General features: G+C 50.8%; 1 protein-coding gene and 1 long non-coding RNA gene across 3 annotated transcripts; both read right to left on the reverse strand.

Annotated features, from left to right (window-relative positions):
• Positions 1 to 1589: 1589 nt before the first annotated feature.
• Positions 1590 to 6568, reverse strand: LOC148123585 (uncharacterized). The gene is made up of 2 exons (XR_015734671.1): positions 4234 to 6568; positions 1590 to 2486 (listed from the first exon to the last, which is right to left on the reverse strand). It is a non-coding gene; the product is annotated as an uncharacterized LOC148123585 (long non-coding RNA).
• Positions 6569 to 9420: 2852 nt separating this feature from the next.
• Prr18 (proline rich 18) lies at positions 9421 to 13157 on the reverse strand. Of its 2 annotated transcripts, none has more exons than XM_085687433.2 (2): positions 12776 to 13157; positions 9421 to 12459 (listed from the first exon to the last, which is right to left on the reverse strand). In XM_085687433.2, exon 2 carries the CDS (start codon positions 12450 to 12452, stop codon positions 11541 to 11543), a length of 912 nt encoding a protein of 303 aa, XP_085543559.1. In that variant the 5' UTR covers positions 12453 to 12459; positions 12776 to 13157; the 3' UTR covers positions 9421 to 11540. The 2 variants fall into 2 exon arrangements, with proteins under 2 accessions (XP_085543559.1, XP_085543558.1); XM_085687432.2 differs by having other exon boundaries at positions 12576 to 13156.
• Between the last annotated feature and the right edge of the window lie 5446 nt (positions 13158 to 18603).

Raw genomic sequence — 18603 nt, forward strand, 5'->3', positions numbered from 1 at the left:
AACGCACCTTCTGGAAAACACTTTCCAGAAGATTCTGCCTTAGAGACGCTGGTGTCTTCTTAATCACATCTAATGTCTCAGCTCCAGCTGGTCAGCATTGAGTGTAGCCCAGCAAAGCAAAGGTTTCACGTTAGTAGTTCTGGTGTCTTGTTAGTCACAGCTGATTCTTCAGCCGTCGCTGACCAGAGCATAGACTCTTCACACTAAAGGCCCAGGAGAGTCTCTGCTTCCCTCTGAAGCTTCACGAGCCAGGCCTCCATCATCTGCAGCGTTTTCGATACGCTCATCTTCCAGGCTCCTACAGAGCAGAGCTCACTGAGCTCCCAACACTCCATGGCTTTTCTAGTCCCAAGTCCCAAAGCCCTTCCACTGTCCTCCCAAAACAACATGGTCAGATCTGTCACAGCAGCACCCCGCTGTCCTGGTACCAGTCCTCTTAGTTAGGGCTACCATTGCTTTGATAAAAACATCATGACCAAAAAGCAAGCAGAGGAACAAGCTGTGGAGGACACTCCCACATCGCTGTTCATCATTAAAGGAGATCAGGACAGGAACTCAAACTGGGCAGGAACCTGGAACCGGGAGCTGATGCAGGGGGCATGGAGGGGGCTCCTCCCACCGTGGGCTGGGCCCTCCTATATCCAACACTAATTAAGAAAATGTCTTCTAGCCCAATCTCACAGAGGCATTTCCTCAGTTGAGGCTCCCTTCTCTCTAATGATTCTAGCTTGTGTCAAGCTGACAGAAAATTGGCCCCACAGTGGCTTTCAGCCTGTCGTCTTGCAGTTCAAACTTTCTTTCTCCCTCAGCTCCTCACTTGTTGGTCCAGATATCTACACACAACAAAGTGTGACAGACAGGGTGACATCTGCCTCCCCTGGGCACCTGTGCATGTAGTCTTCCCCAGCTGGTGTGAGAGCCCATCCCCACCCCCACCCTGTCATCAATTAGGATGTGCTCGATGCTGTTTTCTCAAATCCCGACAGGATTCCCATCATTTGTGGGACAGAAACATGATGCAGCTGAGAGGTTGCTGATACCTCAGCCTAGACACACCCCTAAAAGGTCTGACAGGGTGCTGCCTTCAGAGAAGACACTCCCTGGGAGCCCCCAGGTCAGGAAATCTGAGAACAGTGTGGTGGGTGCCGTCATCCTCAGAGCCCACCTTCCCATGGCAGCTGGCATTTGCACGTCTAGGGGTCTCTCTAGATGACGCTTCTGCTCTCGCTCCTCTCCACAGACCCCGGGCTGACACAGGAGCGGCCCTGATGACAAAGCTCTTTGTCTGAAGTCCCTGTCCCTTCAGCGCCTCGGGTGCGTTTTGTTCCCGAGTGTGACGGCTCCGTAAGAGGACTCAGACAGGGCAATTGTCTCAGAACTCTTTAGCTTGATTGTGGCCGAGCTGCACATGCTGTGGTCAGCGAGGCCCACGACCTGGGGCAGTGCCAGAGGACTGGGCATGGCAAGGATCGTCCTATTGTGAGCCAGCCCGGCCTGACCTCCACAGCTGGGAGGCAGCGGGCACAGCGGGAGGCTATGTTGTCCCGCGCTACCGTCTCGCCAGTAAGAACCACGCGGTACACATAGGATCCTTCTGCAGAAAAGCTTTATGTCTCTTGGGAGCTAGAGCATAAGCCACATGGCGGAGACCCAGATAAGATGGAACCCATCCCTTATAAAGGAAACAGACCCTGCTCTGGACGTGTCTTTCCTGGATTGGTCAACTGCTCCCAGTCCCAGGTGAAACCTTGGGAGTAGTGGAAAATACCAACACATGTGAGCTTTCTAGCTCACCTGGCGGTGTAGCGCCATCTATGGTGGAGAGTGTGGTTGCGGCCCTCTACATCTCCCCCTAATTTTACTTCTTTGCAGAAAGGCAACTCCCTAGGAAGGTAAAGATAGAGGTCGCACTTCCCAAAATGAAAACATTAAAATGGGCTTACACGGAATCTGTCCCTAGGCTCATGACACCTGGAACCTATCCGGCCTGCCCTCTGCCAATTTTCTGGGAAAGGGAATATACGGCAGGAAACCCTTAAGCAGAGCGACTTATCTCTCAGAGAGAGTCATTCTCTGTGCGATGCTCTTAAGCTCGACAACCTTCAGGGCTAGCTAAGCCAAGCACTCCACCCTGTGCAATGGACCACAGTCCTAGGGGTGCAGGAGCTGGTTGGCTTAAACCTTACTGCTTTAACATAAATAACCACATATCAGTAGAAGCTCCCTGTTCCAGGGCAGCCAGCGCTGTGCAAAAACCACTTTATCCCTATGGCTTTGGGATTTGAGTCAGCAGACCATCCAGAGGAGAAACACTATTCCATAGCAGGACCGTTCCAAAACACTCCCACCCCCACCCATTCTTTGAAGTAGGGGATGAAGGACACGATCCAGGACTGGAATCCTTTGGCCAGGCTTATGTCCACTCGCGTGGAGTTGATTGTCACGATGGACCATCTCAAGGAGGACAGCAAATCATCAAAATTCTCCTGCAAGATACAAAGACAATTCTCGGGACAAGTTAGCCACTTTTATAAAGTTCTCATATGGTACACTGGTCACACATAAGGCTGGAGTTTTCCATTCACAGCCCAATTGGGCAAGCTGCCATAAGATATCCACCTGTTCTTTATTCTACCTCTAATAGATGTATCTATGGTAGCCTGTTGATCCAGGGCTGTAGCCACTGTGGTAGATAACTGATTGAGGGTCTTTGTTTTTTATGATATAGGCCGTGCTGTCCCAGTGGCGCCTAGGAAAAACCCAGGCCCTGTTTGTTGATATAAGGTTTAAGATTTATTGGCTCCCGTATTCCTTGCCAGTACGGTGGCCTCGGGTTCCAGAGCCCGCCCGCCATCCAAGGGCTGTGTGCGTGTGCGGCCCTGGACCTGCTCGCTGCGCGGCTCCCCGTGTCCCGCTGTGCGGCTCCGCCTGTCCCAGGCCAGGAAGTGGCGGCTCCACCCCCAGGCGCCCCTGCCTTCCCCGCGGGGCTAGCCTAGTTCTCTGAGGCTGTGTTGGTGGCGGAGTGTGGCGGGAGCCGACACTCAGACCGAGGCGGCACAGGCAGCAACATCTCAAGGTCCGCGCCAGAGCCGCTGCGGCTCAAGGGGCCAATGGGAGAGGCGGCGAACAGGGCCGCTTTCCTACTAGCCAACTCTCAACACCTGTGCCACAGCAAAAGCAGCTGTAAACAAACTCTCACAGACCCAGCCAACGACCCAATCACTTTAAAAATCTAAGGGCTTTTTGCATCTACCTCCCTGTGGATCCTGAAACACCAGATTTAAAACCAAATAGTTGTAAGCTGCCATGTGGTCACTGGGGAATTGAACTCACGACCCTTGGAAGAGCAGGCAGCATTCTTAACCCCTATGCTATCTCTTCAGTTCCTTATTCAGATGGAAAATCTCTCGGGCTAGTAGCCAGCATTGTTCGCCCCGCCCGTTGCCCCAGGCTGTTACCTAGGATCAGCACAGCTTAGCTCAGCCAAGCGGAACAGAAGCCACTCCAGCCTCAGAGCCCCTCACAGTTTTAGGCACATTGCAAGCCTTCTGACCTGGCAGCTTGTGGCACCGTTCTCATTCTCGGTACTGCTGTGATACCCTCCAGGCCAGGCACCAACTGAGCCTGCGCAATATGCCTCCCACCATAGCCACAGAGCAAAGCTCCGCTCCAGCCGCCCTCCAGCCCCAGCTGCACCCACTCCGAGCCCAAACCGGTGCACGGAGCAAAGCTGAACTCAGAGAAGCAGGCTTGAAAGGACCTCATTTAATCTTTAAGGGAATTTGGGCGTCGTTTAGTCTCTTTGGCTGCTTCCTGCTGTTATTGGGCCGCTGCATTTTAGGGGTATACATTACAACATTTCAGGAGGTCTCGGTGATTCAAACCACGTAAATCCCAAGTACACCCTTAGGCTCTCCCCCTCCGTGGAGACGAAAACAGAACCTCCCTCCCAAAACACCACATCCTCAGCAGTCTCCAAGTTCAAATATCCCTCTCCCATCCAGTACACAAAAGACAACATGAACAACACAACATAAAGCTTTTGACCCTGCAAATCAGCCCTCTCCCCCATCCTCACTCTCTTTTAAAATCACTGGGGGGTCCTTTTTAACTTATTTTCTTTTCTGTCTCCCCCATTCTTTACCGGAGGGTCCTTTTTAACTTATCTGGGTGCGCGCACAACCTCCCACTGCTGCTCAGTTTCTGATATGCTCTCTGGACTTTAGAACGTACCTCTCTGAGCACGCATGCCTGCAGTTCTGAATCCTCCTTGTGTCCAAGGGGTCTCCGGTGGTGCAAAGTTCTTCTTTTTCTTCCCGGGTATGGCACCAGATGTCCCGCGCTACCGTCTCGCCAGCAAGAACCACGCGGTACACATAGGATCCTTCTGCAGAAAAGCTTTATGTCTCTTGGGAGCTAGAGCATAAGCCACATGGCGGAGACCCAGATAAGATGGAACCCATCCCTTATAAAGGAAACAGACCCTGCTCTGGACGTGTCTTTCCTGGATTGGTCAACTGCTCCCAGTCCCAGGTGAAACCTTGGGAGTAGTGGAAAATACCAACACATGTGAGCTTTCTAGCTCACCTGGCGGTGCAGCGCCATCTATGGTGGAGAGTGTGGTTGCGGCCCTCTACACTATGTGGCTGACTGATGGAGGAGGCACAAAGGGAAGAGCCAGGTGGGGGCCCAGGCACTGCCTTACAGAGTGCAGTCCACCTAGAGACACTGCCTCCACCACGGCTGCCCAGGGTCCTCCTGCATTGCGTGTCTTTTTCTCAGATGGCTGATTTTACCCAAGTATATCTGTTAGCAGCTCCTGAGAGTAAGGGGCTCATGCCTTCGTGATCATAGCTAAGTGGCTCCGTCACTGTTCTCTCTTGTGACAATAGATAAGGAAGTCGTCATTGGCTCTGCTGTCTGAATTCAGAAGGGACTGGCTTCTGCTGTACAGTGATGGGGTGACAAGGACATGTGGGGAGTTTGTTGAGGGTGCATTCGTGGGACTACTTCAATGTCCCTTTGGGCATGTGCTTTATAGAAGGGACGGGACAGTTGCAGAAGGAGACCATGACTGAATGGCCACCTTGCCCATAGCTTTCCCCTGAGCCATTAGTTGAGCCAAGGAATTGAAGACAAAGGTAATAGCTCAGAAATTGAGCCTTGTCCCTTGGCTGTGTCATAAGGGGTTTGTGGTAACCTATTCCTTGGTATTAGGTCCTAGGGTGGAGAGATTCACCAAGACCCAAATCTAACTCCACGTGGACTCCAACACAGGGTAGGAGAAGACAGACAGGGGATGCCCAGGGATACCACACGTGATCCTCTGCTGAGTGCTGTGGTTGGCACATCAGGAAGGGAGGCAGGTCAGTGTAAGCTTAGGGGACTGTCAGACAGGGTCCTGGACAGCATCTCACTTTGTTGCCCAGGCTAGTCCAAACTCACAGAAACCTTGCTGCCTCAGCCTCCTGAGATTTGGGCTTAAGTGTGTGAATGTTTCCCACTGGCGAAGTCTTGTCCTCTGAGCTCCCAGGTCTTTGTACTTGGCTACGGCTGACACTGAGCAGTGGCTTTGGTAAGGGGTTGATTAGTCAATTTTCCATAGCTATGGACAATCTCTCAACAGCCTCTCCACACTGACCAAGCCCTTGAGGTTTGTAGGGAACAGGATCCGGCAGAATTAACATTCTTTTCATAGGACTCGCTGGACGGTTCTGCCCTGCTGGGGCTGTCCTGATGAAGGTAAATCATCTGAGGATATCATCCTAAAGTCTGGGAATGTTGTGTCACTGGCTGGAGTGGGCTACACACAGGAGACGCACTTCTGGAGAGGATTAACTCAGGGGAAGCCCTCCCTGGATGTGGGTGGCACCATCCTGTGAGCAGGAACCTGGGCTGGGGAAAAGAAGAAAGTGAGTAGAGCATCAGCTCCCATCTCTACTCACTTCCCGACTGACGGGATATGACCAGCCACTTCCCAACTGATGGGATATGACCAGCCACTTCCCGACTGATGGGATATGACCAGCCACTTCCCGACTGATGGAATGTGACCAGCCACTTCCCAACTGATACAATGTGACCAGCCACTTCCCGACTGATGCAATGTGACCAGCCACTTCCCAACTGATGCAATGTGACCAGCCACTTCCCAACTGATACAATGTGACCAGCCACTTCCCAACTGATTCAATGTGACCAACCACCACTTCTCGAGTGGCCAGTCACTCACATTCCTGCTGCCACAGCTGAAGCCATTTCTGATGTCAAGGCCACAAGGATTGTGACCTGAACTGTGATCTTAAATCCTCCCTTACTGATGCTGTCTTTTTCAGAACAGAAAACGGGAAAGGTAAGTTTGAAGCCAAGGGCTGAAGAAGCCCTCAATTGCTGTAAGCAGAGTTTAATGAACCATTTGGGTGAGAGGTCCAGCGATCAGGGCACTGAGAGAAATGTAGACTGTGCTGGCCCAGTTTATAAGGCTTCAGGAGAGAATAAGGACATTATTTGCAAATATATTAGAGAACATTTACATTATGTTCTGGCAGAGAATCCTTTAACCTGAAAAAAAAAACTGAGTGAGGCTGAATTTGAAAGTAATGAAGCTGGGCATCAAGGGATGGCACAGCCTTTAATCCCAGCACTGGGAGTTCAAGGCCAACCTGGCCTACAAAGTGAGTTCCAGGACAGCCAGGGCTACATAGAGAAATCTTATCTGGGGTGGGGGGTGTGAGAAAAAGTAATGGACTTAGTTATTTGGTGGGGAGGGGACTCCTAAGACAGACTAACATTCAAGCTGTGGAATGGTTATTGCTCACCGCTCTTAGATCTCTGGTGAGAGATAGCAGAAAGAGTTAATAAAATGTGCTGTTTGGAAAATAAAAAGAGTCTGAGTGAGCTTGAAGATGCCGACCAGAAGGGTGTGGACAAAACAGGTGCTGAAGAGAAACTGGGAGTACTGAAGAGATGGCTTAGTGGTTAAGAAGAGCACTGGCTGCTCTTCCAGAGGACCCAGGTTCGAGTCCCAGAACTCACATAATGGCTCACGACTGCCACTCCAGGTCTAGGAAACCCAACGCCCTCTTCCGGCCTCCATAGGCATCAGACACACAAACAGTGTACAGGCGCATATACTGGCAAAACACATAAAAATAAATATTAAATAAAACATAAAAGTAAACATTAAAACCAGAGTGATGGGAGCCCTGCTATTGGGACAATAGGGAAAGAGAGGGCAAAGCCCTCACTCCCGTAGACTCCAGCCATGTAAACACAAGCTTATTTAAACAGAGAGACTGAGCTGATGTCATTGTTGGAAGGTCTTCCCGACTCAAAAACATCAATCCAAGGAAATGTTTTCCCAGGTCATTTGCTAAGGTTACATAGAGGCCACTCCAACTGTGATAGGAAGATAACAGTGTGTTATCTTAGCAGCAGCTACTTGGTAGCCTTTTTGCCATATGGAAAACGCAAGAGTTATAGGACCATAGAGGCTTGTGCCCAGGTTCCAGAAAGCTGCCAAGACTTGGCAAGGTGCAAAAGGATTGAAGTCCCTAAAGGGAGGCCCAGAGAAGCCACTGAGTGAGACAGGGAGGAGGAAGTCTCAATCACAGTGGAGACCTGGGATACAGGAGCTGCCCAAACTTTCCAGCCCAGAGTAGAGAGAGAGCAAGAGAGGGGCTCTGTGTGCCACAGGTGGGAAACCAGAGGAAAAGACTACCCAAGGCAGCTGAGCCCAGATCCCAGGCACGTCGCTGCAGGACTGTGTCTGCCCACCTGGATTTTGGTCTTGCTTTGGCCCAATCCTTCTTTGCCTTGCTCCCGTCTCTCCCATCTGGAATAACAAGATTTATTCTGTGCCATTGTATATCAAAGCATATAACTTGTTTACTGTCTTTTTTTAAAAAACTGGCTTTTATAGAGGTTCAAAATTAAGACTTATCTTGAGTCACAGAAGAGACTTTGGACTCTTGAGCAATGTAGGGACTAGAAGATGCTGTGGAGATTTTGCACCATATGTATTTTACTAGATGGAGTGAATCTTTATGGGAAGGGGTGGAATGTTCCCTTTAGAAGTATGTGTCTGGGTGTCAGGTTGCTAAGGGGTGGAGTTGTGACAGTTTAGCTGTCAACTTGGAATCACCTAGGAGACACACCTCTGGGCATGTCTGTGAAGGTGGTTCTGGAGAGGCTCAGCTGAGAAGGACACCTGCCGGGAATACAGGCAGTGTTTTCCCATAGGCTGGCACTTCAGGTGAAATAAAATGTAATAATAAAAAAAAAAGGAGAAATCAGGCCGTGTTTACGGCTTGCTGCTTCCTGAGGGCAGATGTGGTGTGACTGGTTACATTGTTCTCTTGATTGACATGTGCCATCCCCTCCACAACGTGAGCTAAAATGAGCCCATTCTTCCCTAAGCACCTTTATCAGATCCAGATCCTTGTCACAGCAAGGGACTAAGTAACCAGCAGATGGATTTCTCACAGCCACAACAGCCTGTGACGGAGGCCAATGCTGCTTGCCTTGATGGAAGACTGACTTCACCACTTTCTTTGAAAGGCATGCTACAAAGTTCTCATGCAAAAAGCCAAGGGTCCAAATGGTAGGCTTAACCTGCTTGGACCCCACAGATCAACCACCCTACGCTGAACGGGACCATTTCAAAGGAAACCAGAAAACTAAAGGTCCTGACACTTTGGCATCGATTGCTAGTTTACAAATACCTATGTGAAGGTGCCAGGTACCCTCTAAGCGTCACACAAGGTATGGAGATGAAGTCACACTGAGTCCGACCCTGGGAACTCACAGGTACACACCACAGGCGTGGTGCCCAATTTTCTGTCTCATTTCACACACACGGTTACCTTCTAGGATGGAAGTCAACCTCTCCCATGTACATATAAGACAGAAAGAGGGAATGGCTCTTAAGCTTACTGTCACTATTCTTTTACACACGGACTCAAGAATTAGTGTCACATCACACTTAAGCGATCTGGTAGCCACCCTGGCTGTTACTCAAACAGACCACTTATATCTAGCTGGGAAGGCCTATAAGTTAGATAGGCGGAAGCAAAGGTTTTGCTGGATGTATAGAGGAGATGTCTGTCCAGTCTTCCTGAAATGTACGTTCACTGCATGCAGACCATTCTTGTTCTGTGGAGCGGCTTTAGGAGTGTATAAGCTCTCGTGGGAATTTGCGGTCTCTCATAAGTTTGTCATTGTTCAATAGCCTAGAAAGCATTTGTTCTTAAAATTCTTAGAAATCCAGGCAATTTCTAGCAGCGACCTTTGGTGACCCCAGAAGTCCCTGGGCCTAAGGAGGGCAGGCAGTGAAGAAACCATCTTAGGGGGCTAACAAGCATTCACAGGTTCCTTTCTGGACAGTTATCGGTTACATTCCCCAAGAAGCAGCACACACCATCCAATCCCTCTTTTATTTAGACATGAAATCGTAGCACAGTGATAGAAATATCCTCAGAACGTCAGCAATGGTGAAGACCCCGCGAGCACAGACAACACAAACACTCCCCCATCTCTAAAGTGGAGGGCCAGACGCACAAGGCCCTATGAGGAACCAACCAGGGAAAATGTGCTTAGCCTTGCACTGAGGCCGGTTAGCAAGGGAATCAGGGAGGGGCATCTGGAGGTGACGGTGAGGAAAGAAGTCAGAGCAGACACAGACGACCAGGGACCAGGGACGGACAGAGAACGAGGAAGCTCTCCCTAGAGGCCACTCCTTCCAGAGGGCAGGGAGCTGAGCCTCTTCAGTACTGGTGTTTGCCCTGGGGGCCGATGAGAGGAAGCCACACTGTGCCAGGCTAGGTGCAGAGGTAGTACCCTCTCCACTGTCCTACCCAGAGAAAGAGCCCTTCTGCTCATGCCAGGGTTGCTTATTTTACCCCTTTGGCATTAATCACTTAAAATCAATGAAAATCTACTTCTCAGGTTTCAAACTAGGGTCAGGAAAGACGAATTAATAAGTGGCTTATTTTTTTTTAATTCATCTGGTGGCTGGCGTAGCTCCTTCTAAACTAAGGCTTCATGTTTGAAAAAGTTTGTGCCAAGGAAAGACAAAGGGGGACAGAGAGACGGAGAGAGCAAAGATCTCTACAAGGAAAATGTGTAATTGGTTCTTAAAAATGTAAGGCTTCGATTTAAAAAACAATTAAGAATCGACACATTAAAGTCTAACAAAAACATTAAACCAGTTATTGACTTGCATAAGATAAGTAACAAACAAGCAAACTGAGGTACTGCGTTACTCTCCCACAGCCAAACTTCTGATCAGAACAAACACTTCCTTCTTATCCTTGGGGTTAAATCCACTCAGGCACAGAAGAAATAAGAAAGAATCGCCCTCTAGTTAGCGGGAAGGGCGTGGCTACTAAAAGACAGGAGTTTTACCCTTCATTCAAATAATAAATAAAATTTAAAAAGTCGCTATTTACAGCTTACAGACCCCTGTGTCGCCTGTCTTCACAGTGATGAAAGCCAGCTGCCCTCATCCACAGCTACTTCCTACCTTCCCCTCTGACCAGCTGTTGCTGTGGGCAGACTTGCCCTGCCTTGCTTTTACACACACGCACCTCCCCTCCCCCACACGCCTTCCTTAGCTAGTGTAGGGGACATTGCTGTGCCCTCAAATAAAGGCTGCATCCTTAGCAAATGCCAACCGTAACCCCTGTTTTCCTTCCTGGATGCAGCTCTTGAAAACAGGTCTGTGCTCCTGGGGACACGTGTGTGACCATGAGTGAGACTGGTGTGTGTACATGAATGCACATATATGTGAAAGTGGTGTTGTATGTGTTATCGTGGGCATGTGTGGGTGTTGTGTGTGTATGTGTGCACACACGACTGCTAGCGGGGCAGTGCATGTGTGGTTATGGGCATGAGTGTGCCTGTGCCCACTGGCAGGGGAGTGTTCTCGTGTGTATATGTGTGAAAGTGCAGGGGTGTGGGGTGGCTGACTACACAGCTGGCAGACAGAGCACAAATCCACCAGGGTCATCCTGTGGCAACAGGAGTTCCGTTCCCCTGAAGCTCACTCACAGGGCCCACAAGTTAGGTTAACCAGAGTTTCTAGGCTTTCCAACACCCAACATCTTTCTGATTTTGGAAGGAAACAAATCATAAAATGTAGCACCACGTTCCGGCTCTACAACAGGAGACCACCCATCCTCGGTGGCCACAGGCTTGCAGAGTCCCCAGGAGGTGGTATACCACCTGGGGCAGAGGGCCACTGGGACCACTCCTGAGGGTGGGAGGTTAGAAGGCATTTCACAGGTCCTTCCTCCCCACGGCGGCGGGAGCAGGAAGAGCAGAGCCAGGCAAGTCTGCTGTGTCCCACGCTGGCCTACTTGGCTCACCGTGCATGGTGCACAGGTGGGCATTAGAGGAAGCTGTGGGTCACCCATGACTAAGTGCACCAGAGGAAAGTTCCAGGCTGTGGTCCTGTCCCTTGCTGGCCTACCTGGTTCACAAGAGCCCAGGTGGGCAAGGGGCGAAGGAGGCAGTGGTGGGTCACACCAGGCCCACCTAGTTCACAGTGTGCTCAGGTGAGGCAGTGAGTCCAGATGCCCTGTGCGGCCCCTCGCGGCGGCTGCCGACTCCACCCCACGTAGCCACTCGGTGCATTTGCGCACCAGGCCCTCGTCCACCACCTCCACCTCCTCCTCGTACTCCTCATCGTCATACTTGTGCTTCTCATTGAGCAGCGACACCTTGAGCACCGGACGCAGGCTGGAGGGGCGCGAGCTGGGCATAGTGGCCTGCAGACCTCCTGGCATCAACGAGGCACTGGGAGAGCGGCTGCTGACAGCCACAGCCAGAGGCGCGTCGGGGACACTGGTGGGACCGCCCCTCCGCAGGGTCGAGGTCCTGGTCCGGGGACAGGGGACCAGTGGGCGCCGAGGGTCGACCGAGGGCGTGGGGAAGGGCCTGCGGGACCGAGCCATCAACTGCTTCTCCAGGTGGCGCCTCTGGATGACCAGGATGGCTTCGGGAGTGAGGCTCAAGGAGAAGCGCGTGGCATCGTCTGGCCCGGCCCCCGCCCCCACAGAAGTCCCCGAGGCGGTGGCTCCCGCTGGGCTGTGGCTGCAGGCGACCCGCCGGGGCGCGGAGCACGTGGTAGAGGTTCCCGCACGGCCTGGAGAGGGCTGGGGCTGAACGCGTGCGGAGGTCGGCGGCTGCGGGGTGCCAGGACCCAGGCCGGGGCCGCGGCGGCCCGGTGGCCTCTTCAGGGTGGTGGAGGGCCAGGAACTGGAGAGCAGCATCTCGGGTGGCCTCTTCTTCTTCTCCCCGGCGACGGCGGCAGGCGGCGAGGGCACGGGCGGCGCACAGGGCCTCCGGGAGAGCTGGCGCGCGGCGGGGCCCGCCGGGGTCCGGGCAGACGGCGGCGTAGGCGGCGGAGGCATAGGCTGGAATGACATGACGCTGCCGAGCAAGCGGATCATCAGTGTCCTGGAAAGAGAGGGGCGGGTCTCAGTCACCGTGCGCGGAGCCGCCCCACAGGCCCAGAGACCCCCTGCGTCTCCCCATCTGTTGCAGATCACCGCGCGCGCTCCCCCCACACCCACCTGCGAGCAGCCGCAGCATCTCCCGCTCTCTCCCAGCCCCGGCCTATGCTCCGCGGTTTCAAAAGAAGGCTCCTCCCGCCCCTTCCTCGCTATGGCAACTCCCGGGAGCTCCCTCTAACTGGGTGCTTCGGGCTGGGTCTTGCGGGCACCGCCACCAGCCGCCCAACTGCAGGCGAATCTTGGTGTCGCTCGGTTCGCACCTCCGAGACGCGCGGGGCTGGGTCGGGCCGCAGGAGGAGGAGCGCGCGCTAGCATGGGCTTGCCAAGTCTCGGGCTGGGCTGCGCGGGGCTGTTGTCGCCGCCGCCGCCGACTGCTGAATACTGGAGACAAAGTGCCGAAGAGCAGCAGAGGCGGGAGCTGGCACCCGGTGACCCAAGCTCTCCCGTTCTCCCATGGCCTACGAAGTGAAGACTTAGTCCATCAGAAGCAGGGAGCTAGGTCTCAAGGGAGCCGGTGGCACCACCAAGTCACTGCTGGAGCCCTGTATGTTAGACAGAAAACCCTTTCAGATGACACGGGAGAGAAATCTCCTGGAATCGCAGGGAAGTACCCGGAACCGGGTGGGGCGTTTCAACGCTACCTAGGTTTCACTGACATTGTTGATGCCACTCCTTAGGAGTTGTTTGCACATTAAAACCAGTTGTTATCTATGCGTAGGCAAGGCGAGTTGTTATACAATAGCAACATAGGAAATACTAGACACTGTTCTGTTTCAACGAGTGACTGCAGGCAAGGCGATGTGTTACCACCATGGAAGGATTCAAAACCACAGCCAGTCTTTACCTCAACTCATATTCTGGTTGTAAATACTTGGAAGCATACCCACAATACTGAAAGGACCGTAAGTTGGCAGTCCAACCGTTAAAGCAATGGACCCCAAAGTCAAGGGTTTCACAGGGCAGCCCCAGGACCCATTTCACTTATAGGTGAGCATCAAACATCTAGACTTCAAAACTAGTCCCCATCGCAGTGAATAGCTGACCCAGGGAAGGTCCCGCAGCACATGGGAAAGTGAGTAAGCCTGTGTGCTCTGTGCCAGCAGACACCCCACCCCCTCCTCTTCTGTTTGTCCTGCGCAGCAGTAACTCAGAGCCCAGGGTAGCCAAGGAAACTTGGGTGGCAGAAACATTTCTCATTAGTGGTGGGGGAATTGGCGTGGGTCCCACAACCACCATAGGCATCCTCACCACACCACCTTGCCTCTATGCAAAAGCAGCTAGCTTCCAGAGAGCTCTTCGACTCCCAGGAGCCTCCTGCCCCTGCCAGGGAACCCGAGGCCTCTGCCTCTGAGCTCAGGCCACTAGAACACGGGGCAGCTTAGCCCCTAAGATACTGAAAGCATGCTTGTGTTATTTCAGACTCTAGTTTTTAGATAGTTGTGGGGATAGATATGCAAGCGGTAGCCACAGATTGAAGCTAGGAGTAAGGGTCAGCAGCTATTTCTGTCAGGACAACAGGAGAGGTCAGCTTTAGAGGAAACCCAACAAACAGCTGGGTGCCCAGATGTCCTGGATGCCAGAGAGAATGTGCAGCATCTGGCATCGGCTGCTTCCTGTGTGCTCAGATTGTTTCCTGGGGCTTCAGAGTGTCAGAAGTAGTAGCGTTTGGGTTGAAGGTCAGAGGTGGGGGTGACAGGGCAGTCTCATAATTTTAAGAGCTGACATACACTGACGGAAGTCTGGGCTAAGCACTGCTTGCCCAATCTACAAGCTCCGAAATACGAGACAGAACAAGACTCAGCCCCAGATGAGAGTCCAAAGTCAGAGGGAGCTATTACACGGAAGACACGGAAGAATCTGTTGCCTGGGGAGGTAGCATAAGTGAACCCCACCTCCAACTGGTAGAGACTGGCATGTAAGAGCCCAGGGAAGCAGGTGAGTGGTTGCCAGGGTGACGGCCAAAGTGGCCCAGACTAGGACCTGGGTGGGATGTTCCATGTCATCTCAGCAGCTTGCTTTGGGCCAGCCTGAAGCCTGGGAAGCTGCAAGCATGCCCGTCCCCCAGGTCCAGGAGGAGCAGAAGCAGGAAGGCCCAGTGCAGCCCTGACCTCAGGGAAGGGACTATATATATACTCCTGTACCTCATGTGGGCTGCCCTAGCAGGAGCTTGTTTACTTCTGACAGGATCCTCCGAATCTTCTGGCACCGAGAACAGCATCTACACACGAGCTGACTTGTCCACCTGCCTGCCTCCCTCTGCCTCTTAGAAGAAGTTAGGAATAGAAGGGCACCTGGAAGGAGGCATGGGGGCATCTACAGCTGACTCAGTCAGCCACACTGACTGTTACAGAATCCGTTACGCATTCCATTTGGTGGGAATAGATGGCAGGTGACAGTTGAAGCAAGGGAGATCACCCACCGTGAAAGGGATCAAACTTGACTTTCAAAGTGGATATGCAGGAGCTGGCAAGATGGCACAGCTGATAAAGACACTTGCTGCCATTTGATGACCTGGGTTCGATCCCTGGAACCCACACGATGGAGGAAGGCTCCTGTAAGTTGTTCTTTGAGCTCTCCACAGGCACTGTTGGTGTGGCACAGGCAAACACTTACAAAAGGAAATAAATGCAAAAAAAAACTTAAAGTAGTTTTAAAAAGGGGGGTACATGACGCATTGATTAGTCAACAAGCTCACTTTTTTAAAAAATATTTATTTATTATGTATACAATATTCTGTCTGTGTGTATGCCTGCAGGCCAGAAGAGGGCACCAGACCCCATTACAGATGGTTGTGAGCCTCCATGTGGTTGCTGGGAATTGAACTCAGGACCTTTGGAAGAGCAGGCAATGCTCTTAACCTCTGAGCCATCTCTCCAGCCTCACAAGCTCATTTTTTATGTAATTTCATAAACATTCTTTTTTTTTCCTTTTAGGAAACTGATTATTTTAAAATTACCTTCCCAACAAACCCTGGGACTCTTGGATGCCATGTTACGGTTTTTCACTAAAACACTACATTGTAAATGGAAAGCCAGACAGACCTAAACAAAACCCAAGGGCAGGATCATGAGGCTACAGTATTAAAAATGGGTAAGAGAGTGTCACTTGGAAAAAGTAACCTAAAGGATGCATAACACATCATGTTGGACGGATGACAACCCTGTGCTTTTCTCCCACTGTGGGATTACCAAACCTTAGTTTTCCACAGGTGTCCACTTTCACCTGGTGGGGGAAGTTTTGACGATCTCACACCTAACTTACTATAAATAACTGGAGCCCAAAGCAACGGATGGTTAAAAGAACAAAACTACATAATTTAGTACATTAAAAATCGGACAGTGATTGTTAAATGTTTCAAAAAAACATACAGCAGGGAAAAGAACCACTTTACACAGTCTGGAGAGTGTGAAGGTGACCATGCAGAAGGTTGGACAGTGCAAGGCACACTTTTCCCGTTACAAGCTCAAAATAGAGCGCAAAGAAATCTAAAGCCTCTGTCAGAGTTACCGCGGGAGCTCAAAACTAAAGCTTCTGTCGGTTATCGCGGGATCTCGAAAGCGGCTCAGCCCCCAGACATGAAATGATCAAACTGCTTTCACAGCACATTTTCTTCAATGAACTTTCCTGACAAGTCAGCCTCATGACTGCTTCCCAGAAGTCTGACTTCTACAGAAAGAGGCTTGGATTTGGGGTTCTGTCTTGGCCAGTGTACCTGAACCTACATCAATGGACTCTACAGTCTCTTGTGCCCGTGAAACCGAAGAAAAATGGACTGCCAATTCTCCCCCTCCAGGCAAGTCGCTGCAGAGGAAGACAGTAAGCGAAGGCGCAGCTCTACAAGTGGTGCAGAGGTCAAGATGGGCACCAGTGCAAAAGCTGACTAGGCAATGCATGCATCCATCCATGCAGATGTAGGCCATGGCCCCAAGGAAAACTGAAAGCATGTATCTAATAACTGGAAACATCCCTTGCCAGTAGCTTATGAAAATATAGTCAGTACGGTAGAGCCCTTCTACAGTCAACACTGTGCGGGCCTTCCCTTACCCACCACTGCAACAGCACAGTATTAACTACTTCTCAGACATCCCAGACAAAGGTCACTTATAACAAACAAAGTCAACCATTTCTTTAAAAAAAAAAAAAGATAGTGTCCATTTTAAAAGTAGATTTTTAAAACTACTTTTAAAAAGTAGTTTTAAACTACTAAATGAACAGGACATTTTATGTATTAAACTTAACTTTGAGTCTGGACATTTTATGTATTAAACTTAGAGTCTGTCAAGAATGGTTTGTTAAAATCTGTATGTAATGTGCATATATGCTGCTGAAACAGAAAAACTTAACACAGCATCTGCACAGGAAACGTTAGCTCCAACATGATAGCGTGGGTCTGGTTAGTACAGATCTATTGGAAAGTAAGAGGTTCTCTGCCATCAGCTCCACCAGAGATGCGCGAGAAGGGACGCCAACCACAAGAGCCAAGTGTAAGTCGTGTTCTGATGGCCTGGAAGCCTAAGGACACCATGTTGCTCCAGTATCCTGACAGGAAGAACTGCTTAAACTCCTGGCCACAGACATCTTCCCCGGAGCTACAGCCACATTCCAGTGTACTTCCTGTTCCGAAGTCCTTTGGGTTTCCTGAGAGAATTCCTTCGATAAACATTCAAATGTGCCTGGAATTTCATATAATGTGGGGAGAAAGATGCCCCACCTCGTCACATCACACACATGTGCGCACGAATATACACACACACACACACACGCATACACACACACACACACACAGAGCACAGAGGAAAAAGGGCTGACAAGGCTCCCCACATGTGGTGGTCTGAATGAAAATGACCCCCATAGGCTCATATTTTTGACTACTTGGTCCCTAGCCAGTCTGGGGAGGGTCTGGAGGTGTGGTCTTATTGGATGATGTCACTAGGTGGGAACTTTGAGATTTCAAAAGACTCACATCATTTCTGAGTTAGTGCCTCTGCCCCATGTTACAGTTTGAGATGTGAGCTCTCAGCTGTTCCTGCTTTTCTTAACCTAAATTATCCTGCCTACCTTTTGCCTCTGTGTTTTTTTCACTTACTCTGTGGCTGGTTGGGAGGCTGGGTGGCTGGCTCCTAGCATCTTCCTCCCCCATCTCATTCCTTGATCCTCTTTTTCTCCTCCTATTCTGCCTGCCAGCCCCACCTATCCTTTCTCCTGCCTTGCTGTTCAGCTCTTTATAGGCTGTTCAGCTCTTTATAGACCAATCAAGTGTTTTAGACAGGCAAAGCAACACTGCTTCACAGAGTTAAACAAATGCAACATAAAGGAATGCAACACATCTTTGCATCATTAAACCAATGTTCCACAACACAAACAAATGTAACACGTCTTAAAATAATCTACAACAGTGAACTGCCTTGGTGTGGGAGGTCCTTTTGTCTGTGTTGCTTTTATTGGTTAATAAAGGAACTGCTTTGGGCCTATAGCAGAGCTATAGGAGAACAGAGCTAGGTGGAGAAAACTAAACAGAATGCTGGGAGGAAGAAGATGGAGTCAGAGAGATGCCATGGATCCCTGGCCAGAGGTAGACATGCGGATACTTTACTGGTAGGCCACGACCTCGTGGTGATATACAGATTAATAGAAATGGGTTAAATTAAGAAGTAGGAGTTAGTCAATAAGAAGCTAGAGCTAATAGGCCAAGCAGTGATTTAAATAATATGGTTTCTGTGTGATTATTTAGGTTCTGGGCAGCTGTGGTGAACAAGTGGGCCCTCCTCCAACACTGCCTGAAGAAAGGCACCCCAGCTGCGGTGACAGACCAACCCCCAGATGAGCCACAGATGTGCACACACCCGCCAGGCCACACCTCCACAAGGAGTCAGCAGGGGGAAAAGCTGGGCAGTAATCAGAGGCACATTATACTTAAACGTCTGGAAAAGTTCAGAACATCCTAAATACATTGGTTTCCTAGCTATCCCAGACACTACACTTCAATTGTCTTCTTCAGACTTCACTTTCCCCATGTATGTGTGCATGCATGCTTGCTTGTGTGTGCCACACTTCTGTGTGCAGGTGTAGGCCAGAGGTTGGCATCAGG

The sequence above is a fragment of the Myodes glareolus genome, chromosome 1 (genome assembly GCF_982192425.1).
Source record: "Myodes glareolus chromosome 1, mMyoGla1.1, whole genome shotgun sequence".
NCBI lineage: Eukaryota > Metazoa > Chordata > Mammalia > Rodentia > Cricetidae > Myodes > Myodes glareolus.